General features: G+C 41.3%; 1 protein-coding gene across 7 annotated transcripts in view; it reads left to right on the top strand.

Annotated features, from left to right (window-relative positions):
• PLEKHG1 (pleckstrin homology and RhoGEF domain containing G1) overlaps nt 1-21,595 on the top strand; it is a 231,650-nt gene that overhangs the window by 182,797 nt on the left and 27,258 nt on the right. For all 7 annotated transcript variants that reach the window (XM_087425136.1, XM_087425139.1, XM_087425135.1 and 4 more), the window contains 4 exons: nt 2,538-2,607; nt 11,351-11,397; nt 15,529-15,679; nt 19,234-19,365. In XM_087425136.1, the coding sequence (XP_087281262.1) occupies nt 2,538-2,607; nt 11,351-11,397; nt 15,529-15,679; nt 19,234-19,365 (400 nt within the window). The remainder of the gene's footprint in view (nt 1-2,537; nt 2,608-11,350; nt 11,398-15,528; nt 15,680-19,233; nt 19,366-21,595) is intronic.

The following is a 21,595-nucleotide window of genomic DNA, read 5'->3' as shown; positions in this document are numbered from 1 at the left end:
ATGTTAACAAAAGAGGAAACTCTAACAGCTTCCAGAATGGAAAAACAGGTCATATGGCACCTGGATCGTAGATCGGAATGATATTGGACTTCTCAGCAGCATTGAAATTCATAAGGCAACAGATAGTTCCTGAATACTCAGAGAAAATGACTTCCAACCAAGAATTCTATATCCACTAACATTATCAGCCAAGTGTGAAGGCAGAACATTCTGAAACGGGACAAGTTTCAGCAAATTTACTGCCTATTACGCTTACTCACAGCTACCGGTGTTGTAATCTCCCAAAGGAAGGAATACATCTGACTTGGTAGCTAAGAAACAAGATCCAACACTGGACCTAGGTGAAGGTCATTGTCAGGGTAGTGTTGAAGGGAGAACCAGCAGCCTGGGGAGCAACCTGTTCAGAAGGCGGAAGGACAGAGCGCTCCAGGAGGGAGGTCACCAGGAAAGAAATGCAGCCAATAGATGATCTGATGTTTGAACACCGTGAGACGAGAGATACCCTTCTGGCACAAAATTCAAGGATAAATTACTGGTGTGTACTTTGAAAACAAAGCAAAAAATGAGACAATTTTAACTCCAGGGAAAACGTGGTTGTACAAGAAAGGAAATGTAATTATGGTACATTCCACGGCTGGACGGAGAATAATGTTTACATACCCCCAAAAAAGTAAGCTGTTTTAATCTAATCAACTTTCCTAAACTCGTTGAGAAGATGGGAGGAGGAAGAAGTAAATAATATCTAAAACTGAAAAATAATGAAAATGCAGTGTCCACATGTTTAGAAACATGGACACACACAGCAGAAACAGCAAGAGTTGAAAATGCTTCTGGAGGGCCGGCCCCGTGGCTTAGCGGTTGGGTGCGCGTGCTCTGCTGCTGGCAGCCCAGGTTCAGATCCCGGGCGCACGCCGACTCACTGCTTCTCCGGCCGTGCTGAGACCGCGTCCCACATACAGCAACTAGAAGGACGTGCAGCTATGACATGCAACTATCTACTGGGGCTTTGGGGAAAGATAAATTAAAAAAAAAAAAAAATTTAAAAAAAAAAAAGAAAATGCTTCTGGAGAGTGGCAGTCAAGAATGGGGAACAGAAAGCAAGAAACTGCTTGTTTTTATCATAATTCCTGTAGAATTATTTAACTTTTTGTTAAATATGTAATATACAGCTAATTACAATAAGCACAACATAGGAAAATATATATTCTTACAACTTATATGGAGTGCAATTTGGAAATGCATTAACATTTACATTTACCCTGCGATGCCCTTTTTTTTAATTGTGGTAACACTGGTTTATAACATTATATAAATTTCAGGTGTACATCATTATATTTCAATTTCTGTGTAGATTACATCATGTTCACCACCCAATGACTAATTACAGTCCATCATCATACACATGTACCTCATCACCCCTTTCGCCTTCCTGCCTCCTCCCTGCAACGCCCTTTGACCCAGCAATTCCATTTATAGAATTTTATCTAACAGTGCGAGATTGGTTATATTACTGCATATGTACTGCATAATGAAATATTATGTAGTTCCTTAAAATAATGAACCATTAAAAATAGTATAGATTGGGCCGGCCCCATGGCTTAGAGGTTGGGTCCTTGTGCTCCGCTGCTGGCAGCCCAGGTTCGGATCCTGGGCGCGCACCGACGCACCGCTTCTCCGGCCATGCTGAGGCCGCGTCCCACATACAGCAACTAGACGGATGGGCAGCTATGACATACAACTATCTACTGGGGCTTTGGGGGAAAATAAATAAATAAAATTATAAAAAAAACACAATAGTATAGATTTACATCTGAGAAAAATATTTTCTCCCCTAGCATATCTTTCCTTTAGAGCACCATCTCCATTTATAATTTTATATTTGTTAGTGTGATTTTTCATTGAATGTCTGGCTCTTCCAATGGATTCCAAGCTCCAAGAGACCAGGGACCATATCTCATTTTGCTTACCGATGTGTTTGTTCTTAATGCCTTGCACAGTACCTAGCATCTAGACAGCCATTTGATGAGTGAATGAATGTGTGTGAACATGCAGGCAGACAATGACAAACATCTGGAAGACTTAAATGTTAGGTATTTCTCTGGGTGGGAGAGTTACAGGTCAGACCTGTGTTGAAATCCCTCCTCTGGGGGCTGGCCCTGCGGCGTAGGGGTTAAGTTCGCACGCTCTGCTTCAGCCACCCAGGGTTCTTGGGTTTGGATTCTGGGCACAGACCTGCATGCCACTTATCGGGCCATGCTGTGGCGGCGTGCCATATAAAGTAGAGGAAGATAGGCATGGATGTTAGCCCAGGGCCAATCTTCCTCACCAAAAAAAAAAAAAAAAAAATCCTTGCTCCACCATAACCTTGGGTAAGTCCCTTATCTAAGCTTTGGATACAATGACAATAGGTCCTTAGTTATCCAATTAAATATGATTCCTTGTAAATGCCATGTAAATGTTTAAACTTCTAAGTTATATAAAATGTCCTCAACCATCAGACCACAATCTAATACTTTCTGGCTATTATTTTTTATTAGTGAACTTCTGCAAGATTTGGAAAACTGTGAAAATGATCCTGTGGCCATAGCAGAATGTTTCGTGTCCAAGGTAAGCACGGTTCATTTCTTGGGGCCAACCAAGACAGATATAGAGTACAAATTGTTTTCATTTTAAAGTTAAAATGACTGGTTTGTTCCATGTTGGATGAAGTTAGCCAATAATCTCTCTCACTCTGTTTTTTTTTTTCCACCAGCAAGGAAAAAAATATACTGTTAACAGTCCCCAGTAAGTTAGGAAATGCTAACTTGGTAGTTGTCCTACAACTTGCGTAGTAGCTGAATGATGTTACTCATCTTTCCTAGGAAAAACTTTAAGCTTGGGGGGAGGAGAATCTAGAATAGAAGAATGTTAGAAAAATAAATACATATAAAATACCACTAGACTACTTAGAAAAATCTATTAGAATCTAAATATTTTGTATATAATATATGTGGCACTAGCCGAGGCTGAATAATTATCTTTTGGGGGAAAAAGAGAAGTAGAATTAATCTCCTACATCTTAAAAATGCACTTTCATTTTCTTAAGTTGCACTCATGGTTTAGAAAAATACAAGGAAAGGATTTGATTTTTAAAGATTAAATGATAGTCAGTTCATGCTCTGTACCCGGAAGGGAGACAGAGTTCTGAAACCTACAAGGTGATTGTATGTTTTTACGTATTTATGTGGTAATTAATACCACATTAATTTCTCGACATGCTACCTACTATATACAGAATTCTATCTTCAGTTTCTCTTAAAAATTCAACAGCTTTTTCTTGGAAAACCCCTAGCAGAAATTATTTTGCAGCAAAACTTCACATGATTTCTGCTGTTGTGGTTTGAAATGTACAGAAGTTTAAGTAAAGTTCATGATGCTGCTTTGGGATCAACTGAGAATTAGCACCTCGTTTGGAGCTCCTGAGTCCAATGTGACCTGTGAAGTGTCTTCCCAGCCTGACCTGGCTCTGGACTGGTTCCACAGGGCCATTTCTGATGACTGCAGATCCATCCAGTGGTTTTAAATCCAAGCATAACACACTGGGTTTTACTGAAGCGTGGTTCCTTAAAGGCAGTTGATGGGCTTGTATATAAAACACTCCTGACTTTGTGGGTGGGTGTGTGGGTGTGTTAACAGGTCAAATGTTTGTGCACACAGGCTTACACACACAGTTCTTTTCACAAGATTCTTGTATCATAATTAATTCTCCTAAAGGGTAGGAATTTGAAAAAAAGAAGGAAAAGGAAAGAGGGAGAAATGGGTAAAAAGATATACCATGTATATCAAAGCAGATATGTTAAAATAACCACAGCACATAAACAACATAGAAGCTTTCGGAAATGTTTGGGCTTTTACTAGTGACTGTAATCACAAGTTGATTAAAGACGGTCCAGCATATGCTTAGCTCTGACTTAATTATTCACATAAAAGTTTGTGTATGTGCTACGATGCCAACTCCCAAATCTTATTTTTCATTGTAATATTGCCAAGTTTAATTACAAGACGGGCTTCAGCGCCCCACACTTTCGCATGTAAGCAGGGAATTGTGAGGGAGTGTTTAGTCCTGGCACGACCTGCTTTTCACTCAGCACCCTGAAATTTAGAAGATGGTACGTTTTCTGAACCACTACCAGCTGTTCAACTCTGGGGAGGAGTGGAAAATAGCTTTAATTGAGAGGCCATTAATGGAAGAGGGAAAGAAGCCGGTTGACTTCTGTTTTTATCTGAACCACTGGGGCTTACACCAAGTTCATCCGTGACCTTGCTTTTGCGGTATGTGTAGGTTACAGAAATCCTTACTGACAAAAGGAACATGTAGCGCTTCCTACCTGCTGGTCATAACAGAAGGACAGGGGCTGCACAGGCCATTCTCTGGAGGGGTAGAAATAAAAGTTCCCTAATGGGCAGGCCAAGCTGTCCCCCAGCTGAGCCTTTGTCCACCCTTAGGACTCTGGAAACTCCTGGAACAGGTTTCCTGGGTTTCCTGCCTTCGCCTTCACCCTCATTTCCAACCCTTGTCTTGACTGTCAGCCGGGCAGCATTTAGGAGGAAGGCAAAGTTTGTCTTCAGAGACCCAACCCCCCACTTAACCTCCCTCCCTCGATGCATGGCCCCCGTCCCCATTGGTACCTTTTTTCCTTCAGTGCCCAGGCGCACACACACGTACCCCACCCACTTATGGAAATTATTCTCAAGAAAGTACTGATCTCAGATATTCATGTCATTGGAGTAAATTCAAGTCAATGTTACCTTACCCATATGCTGTTTACATATTAAGCCTTTCTCACAGGATCCAATGCAGACTTCTCAGGAATGTGTGTGTGTGTGAGAGAGAGACAAGAGTGAGAGAGAAGGACCCTGTAACAGAAGAAACCCTCAAATCATACAGATTTCTTTACTCTGGTTATTCATTCAATAAACATTTGAGGGGCCGGCCTGGTGGCGCAAGCGGTTAAGTGCACGCGCTCCGCTGCAGCAGCCCAGAGTTCGCCGGTTCACATCCCAGGCATGCACTGATGCACCGCTTGTCAGGCCATGTTGTGGCAGCATCCCATATAAAGTAGAGGAAGATGGGCATGGATGTTAGCTCAGGGCCAGTCTTCCTCAGCAAAAAAGAGGAGAATTGGCATTGGATGTTAGCTCAGGGCTGGTCTTCCTCACAAAAATAAATAAATAAAAAAAAAATAAACATTTGAGTGCCTTGTGTACTCAAGTGGCCAGCCCTGACTATCTTATATTTTGGTTTCTTCATAATTAAATGTCTCATTTTGACATCGTGTCTAATTGCAATTTGAAAGAGTTGAATAACCAGAAGGAAATATCTACTTTTTTACAATTTCTTTATCATTGCTTTCTTTTTCCCTAAATACTTGTGGAAAGGATTTGGAGCAGCATATATAATAAGTAATAGGTCTTTAAGGATTAACTGACTAGGGGCTATTGGTTTTTGTGTAATTGTTTGAATTGTCCACAGAGCTTACAAATCTAAGATCAAATGTGCATTGGATTCTATATTAAGAATTTACAGCTGATTTAAATCAAAATCCTCTAATTTAAGGTAGGAATTGAGCCATGATGTCACCAAATGCACAGAAATTCAGTTGTTCAGAAGTCTTGAGGCTTTATTAGGGATAGGTATAGGTAGGTCAAGTTGATGATGTCATTTAGACATATTTTCATTGAGGCCATGGTTTTTAAGTTTGGTATTTCACATGATCCTAAAGGTTCCTAAATTTAAGGAAAGTCAGCCTGATATTGTTCAGTCCCAGGCTGAGTGCAGCAGGAGGCAGGAAGGAATAAGCAAGGAACTCTGAGTGTGTGTGAGCAAACCCAGAGAAAGGCTTCAGTCTGACATAAATTTACTAGAAAACCTTGGGCAAATCACTTTGCCTTATGCATGGAGCCAGGGCTGGACACTCAGTGCCTTTAAGAGCAAGCAGGTGAACACAGGCATAAATGGGCCCAGGTGGAGGCTAGAGCTGTCAAGGGACCTATGTCATGGGGACATAAATGTCACGTGAAACTGTAGGCCCAGGGCCAGTGGGTCTTATACTTCTTCAAAAAAACCATAAATCAAGATATTTTTATCTTCTAACTTTTAGAAGTTGGCAACCAATTTAGATTTTCTTAAAGGACTATGCTTGAAACTTTGGCAGCATACTAAGTTGGCGAGGCCATGGGGAATCAGGCACTCCTGTAATTGTGGGAAAGCAAAATGGCATGGGCCCTATAGAGGGGAATTTGGCTAGATCTAGCAAAACTACGTCGGAATTCACCCTTTGATGCAGCAATCCTATTTCCAGAAATCTATTCCAAAGATACAGTGACGGGGCCGGCCCTGTGGCTTAGCAGTTGGGTGCGTGTGCTCTGCTGCTGGCGGCCTGCGTTCGGATCCCGGGAGCTCACCGACACACCGCTTCTCCGGCCACACTGAGGCCGTGTCCCACGTACAGCAACTAGAAGGATGTGCAACTATGACATACAACTATCTACTGGGGCTTTGGGGGAGAAAAAGGAGGAGGATTGGCAATAGATGTTAGCTCAGAGCCGGTCTTCCTCAGCAAAAAAAAGAGGAGGATTAGCATGGATGTTAGCTCAGGGCTGATCTTCCTCACAAAAAAAAAACACAAAAAAACAACAAAGATACAGAGACAAAAATTCAATGTGTGATGCTATTTTTTGCAGTAATTATTGTTACAATTTATAGATATATACAACATATAGAAATATATATGCATATATTTTATATATGCATACATATACATATATGTATATAAATAAATATGTGTGGAAATATACAATGTACAGAAATATACAACGTATAGAAACAGCCCAAATGTCCATAAATAGCAAGCTGCTTGAATAAACCGTGGTATATCCACATAATGCAGTACTATGAAGCAGCAGAAGCAAATAAAAGATATCTCTGTATACTGCTAGAGTGAGGAGGTGGATACAAGTGTGATAGCACTGTAGTTCTCAAAGTGTGGTCCCAGGACCAGCGACTTCAACATCATCTGGGAACTTGTTAGAATGCAAATTCTCGGGCACCACCCCGTAGCCACTAAATCAGCAAGTCTGGGTATGACCCAGTAATCTGTGTTTTAACAAGTCTTCCAGGTGATTCTGATACACACTCAAGTTTGAGAATCACTGACATAGCTTGTTTTTATTTATCTAGGAATAGGGGAGAATATGCCTATATTTAAATGTGTATGTTTTTTATAAAAAGGACAGATTGTAAGATTAAAAATTGGGTACTGGGCCGGCCCCGTGGCTTAGTGGTTAAGTGCGCACGCTCCACTGCTGGCGGCCTGGGTTCGGATCCCGGGCTCGCACCAACGCACTGCTTCTCCGGCCATGCTGAGGCCATGTCCCACATACAGCAACTAGAAGGATGTGCAGCTATGACATACAACTATCTACTGGGGCTTTGGGGGGAAAAAATAAATAAATAAAATTATTTAAAAAAAAAAGTTGGGTACTGATAGAGGAAGGGAAGGCATAGACTAGAATGGAAAGGAATAGAAGCTAGACTTCTTTGTATATGCATTTCCTTGTAGAGTTGACTTTGAAACCATGTACAAATTTTACATAATTATAAAGCAAAATTAAAGTTTACAAAAGCAGTCTCCAAAAATTGAAAGCAAAATGAATCAATGAGCCTGATTGTGTGTCCAGTTTGTGGCATAACCATGCAGAGGAAATTCCAATCAACTTTAAAAATATACCATGAACAAAATACAGCAAATACATCCTTGACTGTTTTCAATAGTGATATCATATATGGTGGTGTTGATATTGTTATTCTGAAATTATTGAGCGTATTGTGGGATAAAGCAAATGAGTACTTCTGTTAGTGTCATTGAGAACTGGAATTGGTAGAAGAAAGAAAATATAGAGTAAGAATGAGAATAGTTATTATAAAGAATAATTAAAAACGCTGTAGTCTTGAATCTGAATTGCGAGTTTGAACTAAGGATGTATTTTATCTTTAAAAAACACCATATTCCTGACTCGGTCTACTGAAAAGGCCTAGAAATAATGATTAACCTAAGAGCAAGAACGTCGCTAATGCCCAGATTGTGGTCTCCAAATACTGCTTCTTACTGGAAGGAATCAGTGCTCCGTGAAGAATGAGTGTGGGCAGGAAATGTACAAGATGGCCTGGAACATCTTGTCACACCAGACAACAAGGAAGCTGCTGGAGGCTGTAGGTCAGGTCACAGATACTCAAGAAGAGGCTCCTACTGGCCAAAGATGGGATCATTTGAGCGTTAGTAAAGATAATTAACTGAATACAACTGAAACTCATTAAATACGTTTGTTAATAAATTCACAGTAATGTTAAAAATTCCAAACTAGTGGCCTTTGCAGGATGCTAGAGAACCAATGCATTATTTTGAAAATTAAGGGATAGAATCAAGCATTTATCCTGCCTTTCCCAAATAGTTAATATAAGGAAGTTCCTGTTTTGGAGGGATTCTGGCTAATAAATGAAGAAGGAATAGTAAAGTTAGAAGTATCACCATTTTGCAACTCTTATGAATTAATAGATCTAGTCAGTAATTACCAATAGTTGTTAACATCACAAAAAGAGAGACGACAAGACGTTATGTGCTTCCTGATGGAAGTACGATACAACCTGTGATGTATTTGTGCCAAATTATGAAACCTAAGTCTGTTCAAGCCTCTACTAAAACACAAGGAGTGCAGGGGGCAGGGGAATATGTTAAAGGAAGCCACAGGGATGTAATCAGCAAAATCGAAACTATAGGAAACTCTGCAGGACAAACCATCTGGTTTCTTCAACTAAATTGCAAGGGGGAAAAAGATAAGAGGTGAAATTTTTAGATTAGAAGAGTCTTCGTGTTTTTTTTGTTTTTTTTGTTTTTGGTGAGGAAGATTAGCCCTGAGCTAACATCTGTTGCCAATCCTCCTCTTTTTGTTGAGGAAGATTGTCCCTGGGCTAACATCAGTGCCCATCTTCCTCTACTTTGTATGTGGGATGCTGCCACAGCATGGCTTGATAAGCAGTGCGTAGGTCTGCGCCTGGGATCCGAACCTGCGAACCCTGGGCAGCCAAATCGGAGCACGTAAACTTAACCACTACACCACCGGGCCAGCCCCTAGAAGAGTCTTAAGAGATATCAACCAGTTGCTGTGTGTAGATGTTATCCAAATCAAGCAGGCAAACTATAAAAAAAAATTAAGAAAATAGGAAATATGAATAGTGACTGATGAACCTTCATGATATTATGGAATTATTTAAATATGATAATGGCACTGTGGTTATGCTTCTTTTTAAAAGTCCTTATATTAGAGACATATACTAAAATATTTACAAGTGAAATGATATGATGCCTAGAATTTGTTTCAGAGTGATGAAGGCACGGGAGTGGGTGGATACAGATAATGAGTTAATGATTATTGAGCTCAGATGATGGATACTTGGCGATTCATTATACCACCTCTACTTTTGTATATGCTTGAAACTTTCTATAATAAAATAATTTTAGCCTAATCCTCGTTGAGTTTAACAGAAAGGATTCTAAGTGGAAATTCCTTTTAAATCAGAAAAAAAATAATTAAAGCACTAAAGTTACAAAAAACAAAAAGGTGCTCTCTCGGAGTTGCATGTAAATCCGGCATGAAGTGGTTTAAAAAGTTAAAGGAAATAAAAAGTCAGAAAAAGCAGAATGTGAAATACCACCAAAATAGACTGATTCTTTTTCAAAATGTAAGTCCATTTTAGAGTTTGCAAGAGCTGGTAATTCATTGGCCTTAAATTATTTATTCTGACCAACAGTTTTACAATTAAAAGTTTAAAAACCTAGCTTCTGCCACCTCACTCACCCACCTACATATACTTCTTTCCCTTGGCAGTGTATGGAAAAATTTCAAAAGACTTTGAAATCAACCTAAAAGATTACTGGATGCCTCCAATAGAAAACTTAAGTATTTTCCAATTTACGCTTCTAAATTATATGATTCAGTGAGATCTCTGCACCTTTCCTTGTCTTTGAGCTATTTAACAACTGTAAATTATAGATAACTGATAGAAATGTAAATGATTCTTGACCACAGACATGCAAATGAATACTGTCTGTAGAGGGACAGTTGATTTCTTTACCCACCCATCTGGAGATAAAGCCAGGTTTGTATCTATTTGTAAGTTCATTTCACCATTGCTCATTGACCTATCTGAATGTGATACTTTTATTTCTCTTTTGATCCAGTGGTAATATCTTACTGCTTTCCTCATTAATTAATAGGTTAAATAAAATCTTTGACAGTGTTCATGTTATATTTGCATGGAAGTCATGGTTTTACCTTTTTAAAAAATTATCCTTTCATAGCAAGAAGCATTAGTTTAATATTTCCCAATATTTGATAATATAACTAGACATCTGAAAGATGCTAGGGAACTAGAAATATGATTATAGCAAAAGGCAAGAACCCCACATGGGTTAGGCAAACGTTTATTGCATTTGAGACATTGCTGCCCTGCTGGAGCATACAGATGAGTAGATTTGGATCCTGCTCTCAATTTTCAGCTTAGTGGGAGAGAGGGAAATTCAGTAGTTCAACAAACATTATGTGCCAGGTGAACACCTTATGGCCCCTACCCCACGGGAACTCACAGCCTAGAGTGGGAGACAGACAGGCACACAGACAGTGTCACTGTCATTTGGTAAATGCTACAGGAGAGGTAAGTATTGGGTATGGTGGAAACCCAGAGTAGGAGCAGTTGGCTCTGCCCAAAAGCTCAAGGAAGACTCCTTGGAGGAAATAAAGCCCAAGTTCAATGTCAAAGGATGCATGGTGGCTCTCCAATGAAAAAAATGGGAAAGACCGTGGGCAGAGAAAACCGAATACACAAGGGCTTGGAAGTGTACAGCAGCTTTCTCATGCCCTGCACGTGCTTCCAACATGTTCTCACCACGTGATATTTAAATTATATACTTGTATTTCTCTCCCACTCTGCAAATCCACCGGAGGACTGTGAGCACCGTGGGGCAGAACCCTTATTTCCCTCCTCTTCCTGTTGGCCTTCCGATTCACCATAACACAGCAGGTGCTCAATACATGTTTGTTGAATCCAAGTGAGTTGAAGTGCGTGTGGATTCTAGGTATAAAACAAGGTAGACAAAAAGGCACAGATGATTGCCACAGGGGCTCGGGAGACAGGCCCGTGGGATTAGAGAAACAAATATAAAGGTATGAAGGATGTTTCTTTTGATTGTTTTTAAGTGAATGTTGTTGCCTGCGCTTTTTGGCCCATCAAAGTCTCTCTTTTGTTTCCTTGCAGAGTGAAGAGTTCCACATTTACACCCAGTATTGCACTAACTACCCGAGGTAACGCGTTATGGATGTGCGGGAGGGCTCTTGTTCGTTTTCACATTGTTTCAGGTCCCTCGGTCCAGTATATGTGGTCGTTAGGCGTTATGTGGCTGGCACTGTGCTGAGTCCTATGGGAAGACTGCAGGACATGCTGAAAACATATTCCAGGGGCACCCAGATATTGACCCATGCAGGCTTTGGGGCTCCCAGCACGGCCAGTGTAGAGAAAAATTGTAGAAGATGTTGCAAGAGTCCAAAAAGATTGCTAAGAGTCATTCAGTAGAAAACTAAGTAAACCGGTTGTGTTTGGCTATAAGTCTTGTCTGTTAACCTGTCGTATGTGTGCCATGTTTTTAAGAATATGGTAAGCACTGCCAATGAGTTGATATAATCTAGCTGGGGAGAGAATGTGTTATATGTTTGCTATATAAATTGTATGAACTATGTAAGTTTCATGAAGTTCCGAGAAAGGAAAGATCAAGCTCATGTAAGAGGACTCCTGGTCTCACGTGGATCATTGCTTCAGTTTTGCTTACACTGGGGGTGACGGCAGGAGGGCAGTTTGGGAGCACCCCCTGGGCAATATATTGACCATTTCAGTAAGGGAATCAGGCCCAAGACCATGGGCCACACTGTAAGAATTTCGTTTTTCTGCAAAAGACATTTTTTGGGCACTGACTGATTCCTAAGCACTGAGTTAAATGTTGTCAATGCAAAATGATGTTGAATTTAACTTGCATAGCAATCCAGAGATATTGAGGGATTCAAGAAAAGCAGATCATCCATCCATCACAGTGCCAGGGCTCCTATTCAGTGCTTGATAAGTGTAGTTCATTGTCACCCCCGCCCCATCCCCATTGTATGGATGGAGTCACTGAGGCTCCAGTAGGCTTATTGATTTTACAAGGGTCACATAGCTGAAGAGTGGCCCAGCTATGATTTGAACAGAGGTTTCTCCGACCTCAGACCTCATGCTACTTACATCCTTGTAAGGTTACATCCTTGTAAGGTTTCTGAAGCTTTGTGAATCTGCCCATGCCTTTTACTCTGCTTTCCCACATGATCAGGACTCCAGTTGTTATCTTAGGGACCAGGAGGATGAGAGCTAGGGAGATTTTAGACACTCTGTAGCCAGTCTTAGTAGAGACAAGTCCCTAAGGATAATGTGGGTGGTGGGATCCATCTAGAATAGAAGCCAGCAGGCTGAGCCCCTGTTGCTGCTGTGATAAGGAAGAACAAATGCCTCCCCACACACCCTGCTCTGGCATGGCCCCCTCAAACCAGTCTGGATTAAAAAGGATGTAGCCGGAAATTCAGACTTACTGATGGCCAAATACTTTCCATTGGAGCATTTTAGTCTCCTTCTCTAAATATTGGTCAGGACATTGTGCTGTGGTGATTTATTTGGTTGGTGGCCAACCCTGCATTTCCCTTAAAAACAGAAAAACAAAAAAACCCCACATGAAGATTAAAAACCCACCATGTCCTTTATCTGTAGACCCACCCACACTTGACAGAATTTCACTTAAGCAGTGTTCCCTCCTAAAGTATTTGTTTCCAGCTCTGTGCTGAAGATAGCAGGAAATTGTAGGATGCCCCTACTAAATCCATGATCCTTAAGCTAAAAACCAGCCTTGCACCACACCCTAATTCAGAGAAATCGCAGAAACGGCCCTCATCTTTTCCACGAAACTTCTTCCTGAGCGAACGGAAAACACATTCAAACTCAGAAGAATCAGCAAAGTTTACCAATTATGAGGATCTGAGATGCTAGAGGAGATTGTTTAGGGGATTATGTCTGTGTAATTTCATTATAAACATGTAATTTGAAGAAATAACTTCAGAATTTGCAGTTTGGGAAGTTTATCTTAAGATTTTTCTGCCTTGGTAATAAGAGAGGGTACAAATGAAGGCAGACTTTACATACTATTCTGCTGTAGGGTCAGGGAAGGCCAAATCCTTTGTGAAAGGACATTTTTAAGAGCCTGTCATTCACGAAGCGCAGTTCCAAGCTTGGTGTGTATTGGCAGGAAATTGGAGCTGGTGTCTCTTACCTTCTAGCAGTTTATATTCTTTTGAGAGTCAGAACTCAACTAAATGTGATAGTGGAATAGCAGGTAAGGGAAGATCAAATCAATAAATACAAATGAATGCAGTACAAACTCAGTAATGTGTAATAGAAACTAAAGATGCGTGAGATAAAGGTGAGAATGTCAGGAGAATTAAGGACAATTTCCTGGAGGAAGTGGGGGTTTTTTTGTTTGTTTTTGTGAGGAAGATTAGCCCTGAGCTAACACCTGTTGCCAATCCTCCTCTTTTTGCTGAGGAAGATTGGCCCTGAGCTAACATCTGTGCCCATCTTCCTCTATTTTGTATGTGGGACACCGCCACAGCATGGCCTGATGAGTGATGTGTAGGTCTGGGCCTGGGATCCAAACCCACAAGCCCCAGGCTGCCAAAGTGGATCGCGTGAACCCGACCACTATGCCACCCAGCCAGCCCCATGGCAGTGTTTTTTTTTCTCTCTTTTTTTTTTAATCTGACATTGAAGAAGAAAAGAAATGTGTTAGCAGAGAGATGCTCGAAAAGCATTCTCAGTGAAACAGCCATGTACGGTTCTTGCCCGGCTGTATGGTTTTCAAATTCATAGAAAAATATTTCCTCTTGTCCGCTTGTCTCCAAGCAGTTTGCTCTCTGAGGCCTCCTCTCCCTCATCTTAACAAGCTAAGACTTTGAGCCAGGTGTTTCAGCCCATCTGACAACTTGTCTTCCCCTTTGGATGCAGGCTGGTGGTATTAAATTTCGCCGGCACACCTTCACAGATGTCCGTCTTCTTCATACCAGTCACGCCCCAGCGATTCCTCTGTGAAGAGGCACAAGCCCTCCCTCTTTCCCCCAAGTCAGGTCATTGTCCTCAGATGTCTCCCGGGCCCTGAACCTGGGCTTCAGTGTGCTCAAGATGAGTGCAGGTTTCTTATTCTTGGCAAGAAAGCCGTCAGATGGCTAAAGAGTTACTGGGCAGCTGATTCTGACTCTAAAGAACCTTAGAAAAGTTCTTAGGCTACGTGATGAAGAATAGTTTTGAAATCTCGACTTAGGGGAGAAATAAACCCGTTTGAACAGATATTTCTCAAAGCGGACAGGCATAGAGGGGATTCTAACAGCTTCATTAGGAGACCTCCATTTCACTCTCTTCCAAGGAGTCTTATTTTGCTTTTTGGCTCTCTCTGATTTTCTAAATTAATCCTGAAAAATATTACTGACTTGGGGAGAAAGGGGCTGAAATTACTTCCACCTGCTTCCTTTGACATTATGAAACCATAAGATTTTAATTTATGCGTGTGAGACTCCACAAGCCCCCTAGCTTGCTTTGTGTATAAGGTATAAGCACTGCTTCAACTCCTCCCCTAGGATGTTAGGGGGCCATACGTGGTAGCTTTGGGGGAGCTTGGATGGAGAAGGAATCTGACCCGCTTTTCTAATACACTGCAGTGAGGCACGCTCCTTAGGGAGCAAGGCCATCTAGCTGTCCCAGAAGCTGAATTTAGAAGGAGGAGAGCCACTTGGAGGTGGAAAGAGGGATCTGTTCACAGATGCTCAAAGGAAAGTTCCCTGTAAGATGAAGTCTTTAAGGAACTGCATATAATGTTATGCAGTTTGTGCATTATACAAAGGCCATCAGCAGAGGGGGTGACAAATGTCTGACAGCGGGCTGGATCTACTTGGAAGAAGGAACTACATTTTGTTAGTACAAAGCTGCCCGCTCCTCGCATTTCACCTGTGGAAATTGAATACAGATGTGCGATTTGAGCACTGCACAAAGACACCCAGATGGGGCACAACTGGAGGCCAACATCCAACTGGGATCCCCTTTGCGAAGCCGTGTGTCCTGGCAGGGGGCTGCATCTCCTAGAAGGAAGGAGCTTGCTGCTTAGAAGCCATCTGTCCTTGTACTATTCCCTTTAAATAGTGCCTTTTCCTAATTCACCCACCCAGAGGGGCACCTTTTTCTAACTAATGCACCAAGAGGCGTTCTAGTCCAGCCAGAGCTCTGTTGCCGCCCTACCTGTTTTAGGACGTTTGCATTGAAAACTTGAATACCCACACTGAGCATTACAATGTAGATGAAAATACTTCTTCTTACAGATCAGTGGCTGTGCTCACAGAGTGCATGAGGAACAAGATGCTGGCCAAATTCTTCAGGGAACGTCAGGAAACTTTGAAACACTCTCTGCCTCTGGGCTCCTATCTCTTAAAACCAGTTCAGCGGATTCTCAAGTATCATCTCCTTCTGCATGTAAGTGTCGGCCTGTGCTGAGTACTTTCCAGGGGATGGGGATTTTGTGTGTATATATTAAGTTTAGGGGGGATAAAAAATCAGAACAGGCTGGGGACATATGGAAACACTTTCTGTGCTCATACTTTACAACTGACTAATCTGCTTTGAGGAATTAGAGATATTTATATTCTAGGCCTGCCGCCCCATTGACAGCAGCCAAGTAAAAAGACTCATTTTAGCCCTGATTCTGATAGGGCTTAGAAGTACCTGACACTGGGCAGTGACAGGTTCAGGCAGGGAGCTATCATCTTAATGGAAAACAGAGTTTTTATGTTTTATTTTATTTCCATGAGCCCAGATCCAGTAGGCAGTTGGGAAGGAGAACTCTTTGTCATAGACCGGCGTTTGTATGAGCAAAGAGAAGGGGCCAAAAAGAGAGAAGACACAGATGAGCAGTGTGGTGAATGATCTTTGAGCTGGGCTTAGCATCACTTCAGGGCATCTTTTCTTTACATTGTTTCCCATTATTTATACAAAATTCAAGGAGGCTTTAGAAACAAAGGTAGACGTGGCTCTCACATTCTCATTTTTTATCCTCTAAGGAAAATGAGTTTACTGAAAGTAATTTTCATTCTATAATCGGATTGCCCTTCCAAGACAGTTCAGCTGAATGGTTAGGAGCCGAGCTCTGGGGCAAGGGTTCCTGGGTTCAAATCCTGTAAATTGCCCATGTTCCCTGTGGCTCAGAGACAGTCAATAAAAATAAGCTATTATTTTTCACACTACATTAAAAATCTTAAAAAGATTTTAATCCAGAGCTCCTCTCTATATCGACGTGCCTGCAATTTATATATATCTCTTTTTAAATGATTCTAGGTGTCTTAATTGGATAATCATTCCAGGTTTGCTCAGTTCACACACATTTAAAATTTTAAGAAATCTTATGGCGCCACTTGGTCAGAAATTTCTCAGCTTTGTCTGTTTGCCTGGGTGACTCATCTTTGAAGAATCTTGTCTCCTGTGAAGCCACATCAGGGATATTACTTTAATTGTTAAATTGATACTAATGACCTCTTAGATTAGTAGGATTAATTTGCTAAATCAGTGTCCAAATAAATCTTAAATAAATAATGCATGTTCCAGGATAGATCTCCGCTGGCCTCTGCTAATATGGTGTTTAAGACTAATGTGTCCCTAGGGGCTGGCCCCATGGCACAGTGGTTAAGTTTGGCACACTCTAGTTCGGTGGCCTCGGTTTGCAGGTTCGGATCCCGGGTGCGGACCTACACCACTTGTCAGCCATGCTGTGTCAGCAACCCACATACAAAATAGAGGACGATTGGCATATATGTTAGCTCAGGGCTAATCTTCTTTAGCAAAAAAAAAAAAAAAAAAGTCTAATGTGTCCCAAGAATCTCTAATTATGGCCTTCTATACAGTAAGGTAGCCTTCTATTAAAAGAAGAGTCTAAGATCTCAGTCATTTAAGCATGTCAGATATAACAAGTCAAGATCCTTACAAAAAGTTAATTGATAGGAAAAACAGCCTTTACCCTCTAAATTAAGAGCTGGTGTCTTAGCTCAAGATACTATAACAAAGTGCCATAGACTGGGTGGCTTAAACAACAAACACTTACTTCTCACAGTTCTGGAGGCTGGAAGCCTGAGATCAGGGTGCCAGCACGGCTGAGTTCTGGTGAGGACCCTCTTCCAGGTTGCAGGCTGCTGACTTCCCCTTGTGTCCTCACATGGTAGAAAGAGGCAGGAGAGCTCACTGGAGTCTTTCATAAGGGCACTAACCCCATCCGGGAGGGCTTCCCCCCTCATGACCTTATCCCCCAAAGCCCCACCTCCTAATACCAGCGCAATGGGGGTTCATCTTCCAACATACGAATTTTGGGGAGACACAAACCTTTAGTCCATAACAGCTAGTAATGAAGAAAAGGAGGAACAGTGGTTAAATTAATGGAAAACTAATTTCTAGTTGCCTTTGAAGTATTTTTGCTTTTAGAGTTGATTCAGAGTGTTCCTTCCATGTCATTCACATCACTTCAAAGTTGTGTAGCCATCCATGAAGATCCCCACAGGAACACGCTCTGTACTCCTGAGTCTGTTTATTGGTGAACAGGATTGCTTCTCAGACTAAAAGTTATTGTTTTTTTAAGTTTGCTGTTGTTCTTGAACTTACCTGGGAGTTGTTAGTCCCAGAAAGGTTCATAGCACCTTTCTAACAGCTGAATCTGAGTGTGGAAGGAAAATGTAAATTCCTTTCCAGGTTCTAGCTAGATGGAAAACTTGAGTCCTCAGTAAAAGTAAACAGAGATTTGTAAAGTATGGCTATAAAATAGTGGAACTATCTTCATAATTATACCATAAGATTCAATCTCCATCTTTAACTTGACGATTATGCATGATAAATGTCATAGAAACTATCTAATGGACTGTAATATCTTCTTACTGTTTTACATAAGTTTACTGTGTTATTGTTTTGAGAAGATATAGCTTCAGTTTAATAAGCATTTATTGACCACCCAGCTCTCTAGTAGGCACTGTTGAGAAGATAAAGGATTAAAGGAACAATGCAGTAGTCTCTATCCTTAGAATCTTGAGGATTCTAGGGACGTGAGTCTTATGTTCTGGAAAGAATTAGAACAGAGGTCATGTCCCTTTCTCATCTCCCTGGGATTGTGGGACTCCAGTGCTAAGCTGTTTGCTGATGTAACATACTTGGGACCATCAGAGAGTGAATACTTGATCCATGAGATCTTTCTCAACACTCTGAAGGATTGTCTTTAGTGAACTTCTATTGGGCTTTAAGGCCTTGACTACATGAAATGTACTTGCTATAGAAATATTTTTTTAAAGATAATATCCATTATATTTCAAGTCTGTTATATATTAAGTCCTGTGTGAGACATTTTAATTCCTCTGGCAGAAAAAAAATAAGATGTTTTCTCTCTTAAAAGAGTTAGAACTGTATTCCTGAGAACAATATTACATTGGCCACCAAGAAGCTCAGAAATCTCCAGCTATGCTATCAACTCTCATGTCTATTATAATAACTATAATATCTCTGTGAGACTTAATGGCCTGTACACATGTTTTATTTTATCTTCCTTGTCATAAAATTCTAATCTACTTCTGTTTTTCCTAGCTTCCTTTTTATTTTTTATTTTTTTATAATTTTATTTATTTATTTTTTTCCCCAAAGCCCCAGTAGATAGTTGTATGTCATAGCTGCACATCCTTCTAGTTGCCGTATGTGGGACACGGCCTCAGCATGGCCGGAGAAGCGGTGCGTTGGTGCGCGCCCGGGATCCGAACCCGGGCCGCCAGCAGCAGAGCGCGTGCACTTAACCGCTAAGCCATGGGGCCAGCCCTTCCTTTTTATTCTTATCTTACCATGTTGTTGCAGGTATTTCTGGTGAGTGGTCTCAAAATCTTAAGGAATGATGGTTATGTGCAAATAAATAAGAAAAAATAAAATATGAGAAACTAATCATGGAGGTGCCATTTGTTTCATTGGCTGTATGAGGAAAAAATTGAAAATAACTAGTTCTTTTTTTTTTTAAGGAAATAGAAAATCACCTTGACAAGGACACAGAAGGCTATGACGTGGTGCTTGATGCCATAGACACGATGCAGCGAGTAGCCTGGCACATCAACGATATGAAACGGAAACACGAGCACGCTGTCCGGTTACAGGTGGGCCCTGGAGACGGCAGTGCCTGGTGGTGCTGTGGATGCGCTGACTCACTGTCGTTTTCCAAATCAAATAAATATTAAGGTTGCTCAAGTATTGCACCTCATTCGTGATCTTCACCATAGTTATCCCTGAAGAAAGATCAGGACACCAATCACACAGATCATTGTTGAACCTGGCTATTTAAGAGAAAGGTACATTGTAACTTTGTAACTAACAGCTTGCTCATAACCCCTTCAATGACCCCAGTTAAAATTTGAATCTCCCACGGCCTTATTGTCTGTTTATTACAAATAAGTAATTTTTGTTACAACAAGCAACTTTCTCTAAACTGTTTAAAGGGTTTTTAAGCCTCTGTTGCTCTTGCACTAATTCCTGCAAAATCGCGAGGTGGTGATGTGTGGTAATGAGGCAGGGGACTCAGAAAGAAGAGCTAAGTCTGGAGCTAGGTCCTTTGGAATGAGACTTTACTATTTCATTTTAGTTTCCTCATTTTTAAAATGAGACAGAGGGGCCGGCCCAGTGGCACAAGCGGTTAAGTGCGCGTGCTCCGATGTGGCGGCCTGGGGTTCGCCAGTTTGGATCCCGGGCACGCACTGACGCACTGCTTGGCAAGCCATGCTGTGGTGGTGTCCCATATAAAGTGGAGGAAGATGGGCATGGATGTTTGTTAGCCCGGGCCAGTCTTCCTCAGCGAAAAAGAGGAGGATTGGCAGATGTTAGCTCAGGGCCGATCTTCCTCAATAAATAAATAAATAAATAAATAAAATAAAATGAGACAGAGAAGGGATTTGCTAAGATCCCTTCCAGCACCAATATTTTTGAGCCCTGATTTCTGGGAACTTCTGATAAACGCTAAGCCAGTGATCATGTCTGGGGACCTCAAAAGGTCACGTGGGCCCAGAGGCTAGTCCTAGGCTCCTGGTTGTCCCTGGAGTGACACATAAAAGCCCAGAGTGATTCCATGCTCTATGGAGCGCCTACACGCAACTCAGGGGAAAAAGATACATTATTTGACCCATAAGTCCAAACAAAACTCTAGGCTTTTCTGTAGGCAGCCAGAGTGTGGCTGTGATACAATTGACCATCAAAAATCAAAGGAAGACAACGTTCTAATCTTTCAGCCCATGTCTGGTTGCAACAGTAAGAGAGGTTTCATGCTTCATCATTCAAGTGTTTTGTGGACGTAATGTCAGACATAATGTCTATTGCATATTTAGAAATGGCTCAATGACTGGTATTTCATAGCTTCTGAATTTGTTTGGCATTCTGAAGACACTACTGAGTTAGGCTCTGGCTCAGACTTATCTCTATTTCTATCAATTTCTACTTTCAATCAATGAAATTTTAGGTTGCCTTGAGGGCTGCTTAATTAAATACTGTTTGTGAATATTTTCATTTTTCAAATAATAAAATCAGGAGGCCGGCCCCGTGGCGTAGCGGTTAAGTGTGCGCGCTCCACTGCCAGCGGCTCAGGTTTGGATCCCGGGCGCGCACTGTTTGTCAGGTCATGCTGTGGCAGCGTCCCACATAAAGTGGAGGAAGATTGGCCAGGTGTTAGCTTGGGGCCATTCTTCCTCAGCAAAAAATAAAAAATAAAAATAAGATCAGCTTTCTTAAAAAACATTGATATGGATGTACAGTAAATCCCAAAGATACTTCAAAGCTGTGTTAATCAATTTATATTTACCAAGTTCCATGAAAAACATTGTGGTGAAGAAATGCTTATTTCCTTTCCCCAGATAAATGGGATTAATATCAGGAAATTTCTAGGAAGATGTATCTTGTGTGATTTTCCACAGGCTTTAGGTTTGCATTCCTTTTATGTGGTGTGGACTTCAGTTTCTGGAAGAAGGTTTCCAAGTCAATACCTCTGAAGGTTTTTGTCCAGAGAATAGGGGTGAGAAAGTCAGGGGAAGGATTCCCATCTGAGAAGGTCGTATGCCAGCGGCCTCTTTACCTAGCTTTTGAAAGACGTACCTGCTGCTGCCAGCCATAGTACAGGGATTATCAAAGAATGGAAATAAGTAATTGGCAACTTGTCAATTGACAACTTGATACATTTTGTGAACACTTAAGTGACACCACCCATAAATGGAGATTTATGTCGTGGATCATTATACACTGTTAGACACTGCATACATCCATCAGACGCTGTCGTAGACATTTAGTCACCCTTCTCAAGGCTCAGCCAATGGGCCGCCTTGTTCTCGCTGCCTTACCTTCCCACCT

Source organism: Ceratotherium simum, chromosome 38 (assembly GCF_057802395.1).
Source record: "Ceratotherium simum simum isolate JZ-2026a chromosome 38, ASM5780239v1, whole genome shotgun sequence".
Classification (NCBI taxonomy): domain Eukaryota; kingdom Metazoa; phylum Chordata; class Mammalia; order Perissodactyla; family Rhinocerotidae; genus Ceratotherium; species Ceratotherium simum.
The sequence above is the reverse complement of the archived record's forward strand: the minus strand, read 5'-3'. Positions and strand labels throughout refer to the sequence as shown.